General features: G+C 49.9%; 2 protein-coding genes across 2 annotated transcripts; one reads left to right on the top strand and one right to left on the bottom strand.

Annotated features, from left to right (window-relative positions):
• Window positions 1-2,720: 2,720 nt before the first annotated feature.
• On the top strand, window positions 2,721-7,833 carry LOC123150104 (putative U-box domain-containing protein 42). The gene is made up of 4 exons (XM_044569904.1): window positions 2,721-3,102; window positions 3,864-4,964; window positions 5,147-5,456; window positions 5,895-7,833. The coding sequence occupies exons 1-4, from the start codon at window positions 3,097-3,099 to the stop codon at window positions 7,520-7,522; spliced, it is 3,045 nt and encodes a 1,014-aa protein (XP_044425839.1). The 5' UTR covers window positions 2,721-3,096; the 3' UTR covers window positions 7,523-7,833.
• A 284-nt stretch (window positions 7,834-8,117) lies between these two features.
• Window positions 8,118-11,383, bottom strand: LOC123150105 (transcription factor bHLH49). Its single transcript, XM_044569905.1, has 8 exons — window positions 11,148-11,383; window positions 10,236-10,881; window positions 9,926-10,153; window positions 9,773-9,838; window positions 9,525-9,593; window positions 9,361-9,432; window positions 9,096-9,278; window positions 8,118-8,780 (listed from the first exon to the last, which is right to left on the bottom strand). Exons 2-8 carry the CDS (start codon window positions 10,848-10,850, stop codon window positions 8,691-8,693), a joined length of 1,323 nt encoding a protein of 440 aa, XP_044425840.1. The 5' UTR covers window positions 10,851-10,881; window positions 11,148-11,383; the 3' UTR covers window positions 8,118-8,690.
• Window positions 11,384-11,620: the final 237 nt, after the last annotated feature.

Here is an 11,620-nt window from a genome sequence, read left to right as displayed (position 1 = left end):
TGCGGCCGAAGACAAGAAAAACAACTCTCTTTCGCCGCGTGCGCCCTGGCTCGCTGTGCTAGAGCACAGCTGTATTGTACAGTGGATCACGTGCCGCCCAGCCCTACCGTACGTCCTCACGCGCCCCCCTTCCCTTCCCTTCCCCTGTAGCCTGGGATATATGTCAGCAGACCCGCAGTATATCCCGGAATCCAGATCAGACTCAACCTTGGAGTAATGTAGCGTGACGGGGCGCAAAAATTTGGTGTGGAGGCCACGACACACGATCATGTCACCACCGTCCACCGACGTCCGGTGCCATGGCCGAGCCCGGGAAAAGGGCCCACGCCCACGCGCGTGTAGTGGTTGGCGATCGAACAGGTTGCCCGCGCCCAAAGGGCACGCACCTAACAAGCTGCCACGACACGGAAAGCTTCTTGTCCCGTACGCCGCTGCCGTTCTTCCTCCCGCTGTCGCTGCCTGCGCTAAATGCATCGCCTCCATTTCGTCCAGCTGAAATACTAGTAGTACTAGCAGAGCAGGGCAGGAGTACCTGTGATCATTTGAAACGGGTCAAGATCGACATTCCTCGGTCCTCGGTCCTCGCCCGGCATGCGAACGCCGTCCCTGCCGCGATTTCGTGCGTCCACTCCACACCTGCAGCACAGGGTCCGTCTCCGTCTCCTTCATACGCGTCGGACATGAAATTAAGAAAATGCTACTGTACTGGACAGGACAGGTGGACGATATCTACGCACGCAAGCGGATTGCGATCGGCCCGCCCGGGGTGGCGCCCATGTCGACGCGAGCGACCCCACGCGACCGGACGGACGAGTTTGCCCCTGCCCGATCGGACTGCAAGTGTCCCTTTCGTCCGTAGCCAGCGATCGCCGTCGACCGGATCATCATCATTCATAGAGTAGCACACTAGTAGCCATCACGCCGCGGCTCCATTTAGAATGGTTCCACGCGCTTGTAACCTGACCAATCAAGTCAAGGGTTTGCTAGCAGTAGCTTGCTAATCCATTCTTGCCGGGCAAATTCTGGGCTCTTGTCGTGCACCAGCCGTCATGCTGCTATTTTATTCATGCTCTCGTGTCTAGGATAGGCGCATCTCGATGATGTAGAATTAGTCGATAACGGCGGTAGTTAATTTAGTCAGGGAATTCTGCGATGAAATTGAACATTTGAAGAGCTAGGTTCATAGGTTGAAGAGCTCAACGAACATTATTCAATTTAGTTCAGTTCCGTCGGTCCTTATCTGTACGCAATGTACTTCTTTTATTTCAGGGTCTGTACGCAATGTACTGGCTGGTTAGTTCTTAGTACCAGTAACTGTGTTTTTTCTGAAAGTTACTGACTGTACCACTCGATCGTACGCACCTCCCCCCCTGAGCAGCACTGTTGGTACTACTCTGATAGCCATGAGTATTTTGCTGCGGGGCATAACCATGCATGATTAGATTAGATTAGATTAGTAGTGAATCAATGTACATGATTCCAGCACGATGTAGTAGCGACTAAATAAATCTCAACAACTTCTTAACCCTAAGAGCATCTACAGCCGGGCGCTCTAAATTCTCCTCAAACGTCCGGGCGGCCCGCTCGGACACTGACCGGTCACGATTTTTCGATTCAGACGGACGCTTCAAAGGGGCCTCAATGTAGCCATGCATGATCTTCACCATATCCAAAAATGTCAAATTTTGATAGTTCGATGGCATATTTAGTTAGTAGTGATGGAGTAGCCGGACAATGTGTGTGCATCGACGTAGTTGCATGAGTTTGCGTGAATTTGAGATGTGATAATTGAGGTGTCCGAATGTGGATTACATTATTTGAGAAGTGTCCAGTCAATGCCTACGGATGCACCCGGGCGTGTCCGCGGACATTTGAGAGGGCCGGATTTGCCCATCACACTGTAGATGCTATAATAACTTACTTCTTCCACTCGCAACACAATGTACTACTGTGCCTTTTTTTTGCGGGGGAATGCAGGAGTACTACTGTAGCACTTGCTAGCGCCCTCGCTGAACGCCTAACCATAACCATATCTAGATCGACCGGAAAACTAAATCAAATGCTTTTCTCCTCTCACAGATGATGGTTCTTACTTAATGAGCTTCGCCACCACCGTTCAACCGATTTGGGGATCATCAATGCCCGCTGCCATGCTATCCATGCCTTCATGATGAGGCAAATGGAGCAAAGAGCAGAAAGAAGGAAGCGTATGATCCAAGAACTCATGAATCAGGGCGGTCGACAGCTCAAAAAACGCCGCCATAATGCTGTCTCTCGCCTGCACTTTCCTTCACGGCTTCACCACCACCGTCTGAAATAGGGTAATTCTGCGAACGTACGTAGAAAAGAAAACATGCAAAGTTTCCAAGAAGTTGTCTTTGATCATCAACAATTCAAAAATGACCCTGGCGAATACACATTTGCAGGGCATCTTTTTCTTTTTTTGCGAGTGACATTTGCAGGTCATCTTACTTGACCGAAACTTCAGTGCAACTAACGTTGCCAAGTCGTCGTGGACAAAGAACGAGCGCAGTGCAGTCGACACGCCAGGCCTCCGCGGACAAAAATAATGAAGGTGGCATATTGTGGCGGTGTCCATTGCAAGCCAAGCATGCGGTCGCCGGGCAGCACCCCCACCGCCAGCAAAGTCAAACGCCTTTGTACGCTTCCCACGGCGCACTCCCCACACAAAATTATAAAACAAGCGCGGCGGGGGCAGGGGCACTACCGGGAAGTCCGTTAGAAAATCGGGCCGCTTTACCGATCTCCAATCCAGGGAGCCAAGCCAACCGGCCAGGCCAGGGAGGAGGTTGCTTTAGACCTCACTTGACTGGGTCCCCGTGCGGCGCCATCTCCCATCATTTCATTCCTCTCGATTCTTCTGCCGCGCTCAGCCGGGCGGTGCGGCGCTGTTCGTTCGTTCCTTCGAGGCCTGGACGGCGCGGGGGCGGTGGCGGTGAGCAGGAAGCGGAGGTGGAGGAGAGAGATAGAATGCTCCCGCGGCGCCGGTAGCCACCTTCTCCAGGGGTCAGCGCGGCGGGGGGCGGGCAGGAGGAAGCGGAGAGCCCGGGCTCGTTCTCGGGGGGCTTGGATTGGATGCAGGTATGTGCCGCTGAGTCGCCTTCTCCTCTCCTCCCGGTGACGAGCTATTTGGTTGTTTCGTTCGATTCAGTTCAGGGTGGTGTCAACTGTCAAGCCTCGCGCAGGTTGTCAGGAAATAAATTACGATTCATGTGTTGTTCTTGGTTATGCCCATGTTGCGTTGGGATGCTAGGCCTTGTGTGAGGGAAGATAATCATAGGGTTTTAGCTCTATGGACTACACTTGGGCGGTTTTGTGTGGATTTGGCATGACGGAGAATGGGGAAACGGAGCCGAGGCCGTGCCTGGTGCTCAAACGGGCAATTCAACTGCCATTCACTTCTTCTTCCTCCCCTTTGGGGCATTTTTCGTGTTCTTTCATTACAGGGAGTAGGCGAAAAACCAGCGCGTTCCCCATTTTCAGCCGCTTCGTAGTACAAGTCTTTGATTTGGGCTGTTTATTGTTTTCATTTTCAGCAAAGTAAATTCCAGTTCTTATTCGTTCATACTTACGGGAGAGATGCCACTTTCTTAAAACCATTTTGTCAACAACCCGGGATTGGGGGAAAGTGGCAGCCCCGTATCGTATCCTCCGACTGTTGTAGAATCAATTCCCCCGTCGACTTCAGATTGTTTTCATCTAATAAAGTCTGTCGGTTCATTCTTTATAGTTTGCTGGTGACCTGGTGTGAACTCTCAACCATCATTTTCCATGAGAACAACCCGTCTTTATTTGTAGTTGGATGCATTTGCTTGGGCGCCTGACATGTACTTATTTTTCAGAGAAGTGGGGGGCAAGCCCGGAAGGCGGCACTCGCCGAGTCCATAGCGGCAATCTCTGAGGTCATGTCGACAATGGCCTCCGCTGACGTCGGCCAAGAGAAGTTCTTGGACGCAGGCAACCGTCTTCAGCGCGTGCCCCCGGCGACATTGGAGGTGCAGAGGGTTCAGAATTCTCCGGCCAACGTGATGCACGTAGCCGAATATCTGGCTGCCAATGTCGACCTCGCCAAGGACCTCGTCGCTCGGTGCAGCGCCGTCGCGCAGCAGCTCATGGACGAAGACCTCCAGAGCATAACCGAGGACCTTGATAATGTGATAAAGAACATCGGTCATGAGCTCAGCAGGATACCTGCTTCAGCATTTGGTAGCAAGAGGTGTGCGGATGCAGCAGTCGGTACGCACCTTCAGGTCACTGCAAACGGGCAGCATCCTAATGATCAGCGTTCCTGTGATGGCTATTCTGAGGGCGACATGACGATAGTTGTGGCAAATGATAGACCCAAGAGAAGAGCACTGCACGACGGCGACATGCCAAGGTTGGTGGACTTCCTGCAGGGAATGTACCATGAGTCTCATGAATTCGGTGGACAGTCATTCAGTTCACTCCCTGAAGTCGCAGAGTACGTTGAGCCGTTGTATGATTCTTTCTTCTGCCCACTGACAAATAAGGTCATGGTTGATCCAGTGACTACTGAAAGCGGGATAACATATGACAGGAGAACCATTGAGGAGTACTTTGACAGTTTAACGGATGATTCTGAACCTGTGATCTGCCCGGTTACGAAAATAGCAATGCAGAGCAAGACTCTGAGGACTAATGTTCCACTCAAGAGCACAATCGCGGAATGGATTATGAGGAATGAAGCAACACGGATCAGAATCGCGCGTACTGCTCTCTCACTGGCAAGGACGGAGGCTATGATACTTGAAGCCATACATGAGCTGAAGCTGCTTGCCAGGACGAGGAGGAAGAACAGGGAGCAGATGCACAAGATTGGCATAACCAAGTTCCTTGCACGTCTGTTAGAGCACAAGGATGCACTGATACGCTGTGACTCACTGGAGCTCCTCTGCCTGCTGGTCGAAGATGAGCCAGGAAAGGTAAGGAAGTCTGAAATGTGTTCAGCTTTCGTGAAATCCCAGCTTGGCCATGTCAAAATTATTTTTCGAAATCACCATGTGAAACTTAATGAAATGCTGAAATTATTGGTAGAGTCCAGTTTCAATTTGTATTGGTCCTGCATCTTAGATTAACAACTCAAATGTTGCCTCGTGACATGCAGGAAATCATAGCAAAAACCAGAGCTGTCTCAAGGACAATAAAGCTGCTTTCTAGTAGTAGTTCGGATGAAAGACATGCAGCTATCTGTTTCTTGCTAGAGCTTTCAAAATCAGAGTTACTATTAGAAAACATCGGGGCAACTGCTGGAAGCATATTAATTCTGATCACGATGAAATTCAACAACTCAGATGATCCAATTACTTCAGAGAAGGCCGGAGAGGTCCTCCAGAACCTGGAGAAATGCCCAAAGAATATCAAGTACATGGCTGAAAGCGGCTACTTGGACCCTCTCCAAAGGCATCTCGTTGAAGGTAATATATTTTACCTGTGCAGAAACATACCTGACCTCCTACATTTTTTTTAACTCTTCCACATAAAACATTGAAAAGAGCAATTTTGTCTTGTCAAAATCCAAATTTAATATTTTGAAGTATCTGAGAACATTTCCCTTGCACTGATAAGAATAGTTGCCATTTTGTCCAAACACTTTCTAAACTAGCATTTTGTCCAAACAGTTTCTAAACTAGAATCACTATAGTAGGAGTTACTGCCTATGTTTCTAAACAGTATGTCAGTACAAATTTGTTTTGCAACAAGTGAACTAAATCTCGAGCTCAAAGTAGAAGTCGTGCACTGGTGACTGATTTGAGGGGTTTCCTAAAAAAACTCGATACTATGCATTGTACATGCAAGTTCGCAACCGCTCGTGCCAAACATCATTAGCTAACATGAATATGTGCATGAAACAGGGTCGGAAGATGTGCAGATGGAGATGGTGGGTTATCTCGGCGAGCTAGTCCAGAAGCAGGAGATGACCATCAACATTGCCGGGAGCGCATCGGAGATACTTGTCAAGATGGTGCACAGCGGCAATGCTAGTATCTGCAAGGCGGCGCTTGATGTCCTGGTCCAAATCTCTTCTCACCAGCCCAATGGCAAGACACTTGTGGACGCAGGCGCTGTTCCAGTCATGGTTGAGGCGCTCTTCATTCGAAAGATCGATGATGAGCCCATGGGATCCAAGACCGAGGCTGCAGCAGTACTTGCCAACATTGTCAAATCTGGCATGAACCCGGAGGCCATCGTTGTCAACAAGGAAGGTCATGTTATCACGTCCAAGTACTCGGTGTACAACTTTGCACACATGCTCAGATGCTCCATGCCCGACGATCTCAACCTCAACATTTTGCGTGTGCTGCTCGCGCTCACCGCGCTCCCCAAACCGCTTGCCACGGTGGTCTCAGTCATGAAGGAGCAAGACAGCAGCCAGACCGTGATCGAGTTCATGGGTTCACCTAGCGAGGCACTTGGCATTGCTGCGACGAAGCTGCTCACTGCATTGTCCCCACAGATGGGGCACACCATTGCCGAGAAGCTCTGCAAGGTGCCTGGGCAGCTGGGCAGGCTGATCAGGAGCATCAGCCAGTTGGGGCGGATCACGGAGCGGCACGCTGTGTCTGCGACGCTCCTGTCAAAGCTGCCCTATCAGCATCTGACACTCAACCTCGCGCTGCTGCACCAGAACGCAGTGCCGACCATGCTGGCCAAGATAGAGGAGATGCAGCATGGCGGGATGCGGGCGAGCCGCCATGCGAAGCCATACTTGGAGGGCCTCGTGGGCTCGCTCGTCCGGCTGACGACGACGCTGCACGACCAGGATGTGCTCCAGGCAGCCATGGACCATAACTTCACCTCGGTGCTGACCGATCTGCTCGTCCGGTCGTCAGGCAGTGACGAGGTGCAGCGGCTCGCGGCGGTCGGCCTCGAGAACCTCAGCCAGCAGTCGGCGAACCGGTCGAAGCCGCCGTCCGAGGAACAGCAGCCCAAGAAGAACATTCTCCGGCGCCTGCGAACCGGCCGGGTGCACGACAACCGGAAACCGCCTGCGCACAGCCGTCTCTGCCCCGTGCACCGAGGCGTGTGCTCTCCCGCCGCCACGTTCTGCCTGGTGGAGGGCGGCACGGTCGAGTGCCTCCTCGGCGTCCTAGAGAGCAACGAGAACAGTCACGTGGTCGAGGCCGCACTGGGCGCGCTCTGCACGCTCATGGACGAAGGCGTGGACGTGGTGGGCGGCGTGGCCGTGCTCACCGAGCACAACGCTCCGCGGCACATTCTGCGGCTGGTGCGGCAGCACCGCAACGACGAGCAGGGCAGCGGCGCGGTGCTGCGGCGGTGCTTCTGGGCCCTGGAGAGCTTCCTCGAGAACGGCGGTGACCGGTGCGTCAGGGAGGTCACCTCTGACCGTGCCCTGCCCAGCGCGCTGGTGGGCGCCTTCCACAAGGGCGACACCGCCACCAAGCAGGTCGCCGAGAGCGTGCTCCGGAGCCTGCACCGGATGCCGGACTACTCGGCCACCTACATGTCCGTCGAGCTGTAGCGAACATCCCTTTGCCGTCTTCTTGGCTTCATACCATCCATCAGCTGGTGCATTGTTTGGTGTAACTAGATTACAAAGAGAAAACGAGGTAAAAAGGAATTTCTGCAGATGCAATGTAACTAAAGTGTCATAGTGGGTATGATATTGTATAGTTTCGTTCTTGTTTGTCTTCTTAGGTTGTAATTAAGGCTAGGCTTTGATGATATTCGTTAACATAAGATTGTCTTGGTTGGTTTGGGTTTTTTCTCAGAAAAGATGTACTGCAAAATTGTATGTATCCAGAGCAAAATTGTATGTGGTTGCAGAACTCATTTGAGATTCAGTTTTAAGATATTGTGCTCACTTAAACTGGCTTCAGAACTACGTAGTTCAACATGCTAAATTCTGTAGTTCTACTCGACTGACTACGCTCATGATCTTCCCTTGAGCAAATTCGTCGAAACAAGATTTGCAGTTTCTTTGATTCTTTTGTCAACTATCCAAGTTCAGATGAGGCGATCACGATGAAAATAGCACAGATGCCTACAGTTTTTTTGGAATTCTGGAAGAGCAGATGCCTTCACTGTTTCTTCCACACATAATCACGCGCTGAAAATACACTCATAATATTCTCAAGAAATCGAAAACCAGTACACAGTTCTATATGGTTGCATGCGCAGCCATAGAAGTACAACAAAGATTCTTCTTTCACTCTCACGATACTAGCAACTAACAAACCAAAGGCTGTTATATTATACCGCGGAGTGTGAATCTTGCAGAAAGAGAGCATTTTACAATATTACTGGGTCTGAACTAGATGGTACCCAGATACAGCCACCTTCTGGCAAAATGGAACTCACCATCATGATGCAAAGATTGTTGAATCACCAATAGTTATACACGTAAATTTTCAGAGGAGAATGTAAAGCTTGAAATCTCCATGTGGACGTCCCGAGAGTCGGATCTCCAGCTTCCTCCAATAGCAAATGGTACATCTGAGGAAAGGGCCTCTATAGGATATCTCAAGTGCTGATTCCAATATTGGGAAATCAACAATTAAGCAATTTGGATGGATATACTTCAGTGCTCAAATGCGAGCTAGTGGAACAGTGTCAACAAGCTCACATGTTGTTCTGTTGAAATCTCTTGGCCCGTTATGATTTCTTGCTTCGGTTGCGGAATCTATTGCTCAAGGTTTATCATTTGATTCATGGTCATTAAACAGGGTAAAAGGCATCCCAATCACGTTGTGGAACTCTCCATCAAAATTATTGGGCACCTGTGCAATATGCTCAAGTCATAAGAGGATAAATCTGATCGAAATGAACAAAAGGACTAGTAATGAACTAGTAATTCTGGAGCTACCACATAATACAGAACTGCACCAGGCTTAAAGGAAATCTAGAAGGTACTCTCTTTTCAATAGAAGTTGTAATGAACTAGTAATGCATGTACTACCACACAATACAGCACTGTGGTAGGTCTATTGGAAATCTACCAGGTACTGCCCTTTCCTATTGATGTCCATCAATCTAGCATTTGTTTTAAAGGGCTTAAAATGAGAAACATAGGCACAATAAGTGATGGGACAAACCTGATGTGTGGCCTCTTTGAATGTACATCCTACCGGAGCATTTGTTACCCTTCCAAATGCATCGGCGGGATTTACAATGCTGTGCAACGCAGCTTGAGAATGTTTTGGTGGATGCAAAAATTGATGGCCAATGTCTGGTAAGAAGCCAAAGGTAGACGATGCAGTTCCTTGAGACTGAAATAACTGTATGTATGGAACATATATCAGCACAAGGAAAACAAATGAAATTTAATTAACAATAAATATCTGGCAGGGGGTTACATACATCCTTAGATAGAATGCGCTCTATGTTGAAGTCTAGTGCTGGATTGACAGCTGAAAGTTTCATCGACAAAAACTGCCCAATATGCACATACAGGGTCAACAAGTTCACATTACAGCAAAGAGCAAAAGCTGCAAACAATGTTACAAGTTTAGCGGACATCATACCTCAACTTGCCGCTGTAATGATTGAACATAATTGATTATCTCATCCAGCATAACGGCCTTACCAATGACCTGGTATACAATCTTGCTTGTGAAAATAGCGAATGGCAATAATTTGAATTGTGGAGATAATATACAGCTAAAAAGTGCTGACTTCCTCATTTAGCATGCAAATAAGTTTTTCTATGGCAATAATTGTGGAGATAATATACAGCTAAAAAGTGCTGACTTCCTCATTTAGAAGTGCTTACTTTACTACAACCAGGAACAAGGTCCTGAAGAAATTTCATCCTTTCACTAATCTTTTCCCTCCGAACCTGTATTGCAAACAAATAACACTGAAGCTAAGTAGCTAGAAATACCATTCGATAAAGGTAGTTCAGGGAAGATAACTCGGGACTTACCCTTTCTGCAAGACTATGGCTGTTTGTAGCCTGGCCACTTCGAGCTCTTATATGAATGTAATCTTCCTTTGGCGCATCAGATTTATCCTCAGTTTGCTTCCCGTTGGACTTTCTGGATGTCCCAACAGGCCTCTTTGGTTCATCTTTGTCGTCGTCATCTTTCTCCTGCTTTGCAGCCAGAGTTGCCAATTGCTGGCTCCCTTCTTGTACATGCTTCACCCCACGATCCTTCATGAGAAAATCGAATTCTAAGTTCCATCAAAATCACGACACAAATTCAGCTATATAACAGGGAGGATTAAACAAGTACCTGGCTTGGTCTTTTCCTCTTCTTGGGACAAGAGACACTAGGCCCTTCATCCTGACCAGCGCCACCACTGCACTCCGGCTTGCTTAACTCCTTGCTAGAGGCATCAACACCATGTGAACTCTCGGTGTCTCCTTGCTGCCTATCACCGGTCAATAATGCATCCTTGCAACCTTCGTCCACATTCATCTCCCTAGACGTCTCAATATCGTTTTGGAAACTACCCATAGCAGGGTTCCTAGAAAAAGGGTGATCCATCATGGCTCCAAGACTGTTTGCACTTAAGCCAGGAAACCCTGCCCCACAATCCATGAACCCCGACTGGGCGCCGGGATATGCGGGCGTCGCTGCTGACAGCATCCCCAAGAACGAGGAGAACTGGTGCCCATTAAGCATAGCGTTAGTGTTGGTCTCCCCCAGCCCGAAGTTCTGGCCAGGTGGGTTCCACAAGCCAGGAGGGAACGGGTTCCCCATGGCGGCCAGCGCACTGCTGGAAGAATCCATCTGAGCTTCCGGCGAGAGCGAGAACCCGGGCCCGTGGAAGCTCGGCTGCTGGCCGTGCCCGCTGGGCTGGTTCTTGTCCTCCAAATCAGCGGCGTTCTTCTCATTCGTCTCCATTTCGCTTCTGTCACTCCTGGAAGACCGAAATCTGCGATGCCAACAAAAGGTAAGTTTGAGATTCGGCGCTGCTTCAGACCTCAAACCTCGACGCCACAAATCCAGCAGCCGCACAGGGATGCACCGCTTAAAAGGGAATCCGGTGAGCCGAGTAAATCCAATCTCGGATACTAATAAATAAACAAATGCAGTGCAGTGAAAGCAACGAGAGTGCAAGGTCTGGATCTAGATGGTGCGCCGAAAATTTCCAGAGGTCAATGGGGTCTAGCCAATCGCTGGACGGCAAAATGCGCATACCTCAGAGGCCAATGGCCGAAGCGGCGGACGGGGTGGAGGCGGCAGGGACGGCGGCGGCGGCGGACCGCGGGGAGGGGTTGGGGGCGGGGCGTGAGGCGTCGGCGTCGAGCGACGGCACGGCGGCGGCTGTGGGGCACGGAGACGGAGGCTCCACGGGGGCACTTGACTGGAGTGGTACTAGTTCAGAGGCGCATCGGGTGGGATGGGGATGGGGATTGGGGTCGGGGTTGGGGTAGGTGCTCGGGAGACGAAGAGGAAAGGAACGTACGGGACGGGACGTTTGGAGAGAGAGGAGGTGGATCTTGACCATGGATGGAGAACACGTATACTATAATTTATGTGATTAAACTAAGAAATCATGATCTTTTTGCATGTAAATAAATACGAGTAGACAGCAGGGAGAGTGCAGAGATCTCACGCTCTCGGCCCCAGAAGGCCACAACAGTGTTGCTCCCGTGATAAAAAGGTTATCA

Source organism: Triticum aestivum, chromosome 7A (assembly GCF_018294505.1).
Source record: "Triticum aestivum cultivar Chinese Spring chromosome 7A, IWGSC CS RefSeq v2.1, whole genome shotgun sequence".
Taxonomy (NCBI): domain Eukaryota; kingdom Viridiplantae; phylum Streptophyta; class Magnoliopsida; order Poales; family Poaceae; genus Triticum; species Triticum aestivum.
The sequence above is the reverse complement of the archived record's forward strand: the minus strand, read 5'-3'. Positions and strand labels throughout refer to the sequence as shown.

Coding starts and splice junctions, on each gene's coding strand:
- LOC123150104 (XM_044569904.1), top strand. Junction 4,965..5,146: donor TCGAAGATGAGCCAGGAAAG/GTAAGGAAGTCT, acceptor CGTGACATGCAG/GAAATCATAGCAAAAACCAG. Junction 5,457..5,894: donor CCAAAGGCATCTCGTTGAAG/GTAATATATTTT, acceptor TGCATGAAACAG/GGTCGGAAGATGTGCAGATG.
- LOC123150105 (XM_044569905.1), bottom strand. CDS start 10,850: ATGGAGACGAATGAGAAGAACGCCGCTGATTTGGAGGACAAGAACCAG. Junction 9,594..9,772: donor TTGTTCCTGGTTGTAGTAAA/GTAAGCACTTCT, acceptor ATTGTATACCAG/GTCATTGGTAAGGCCGTTAT. Junction 9,279..9,360: donor AGCGCATTCTATCTAAGGAT/GTATGTAACCCC, acceptor CCATACATACAG/TTATTTCAGTCTCAAGGAAC.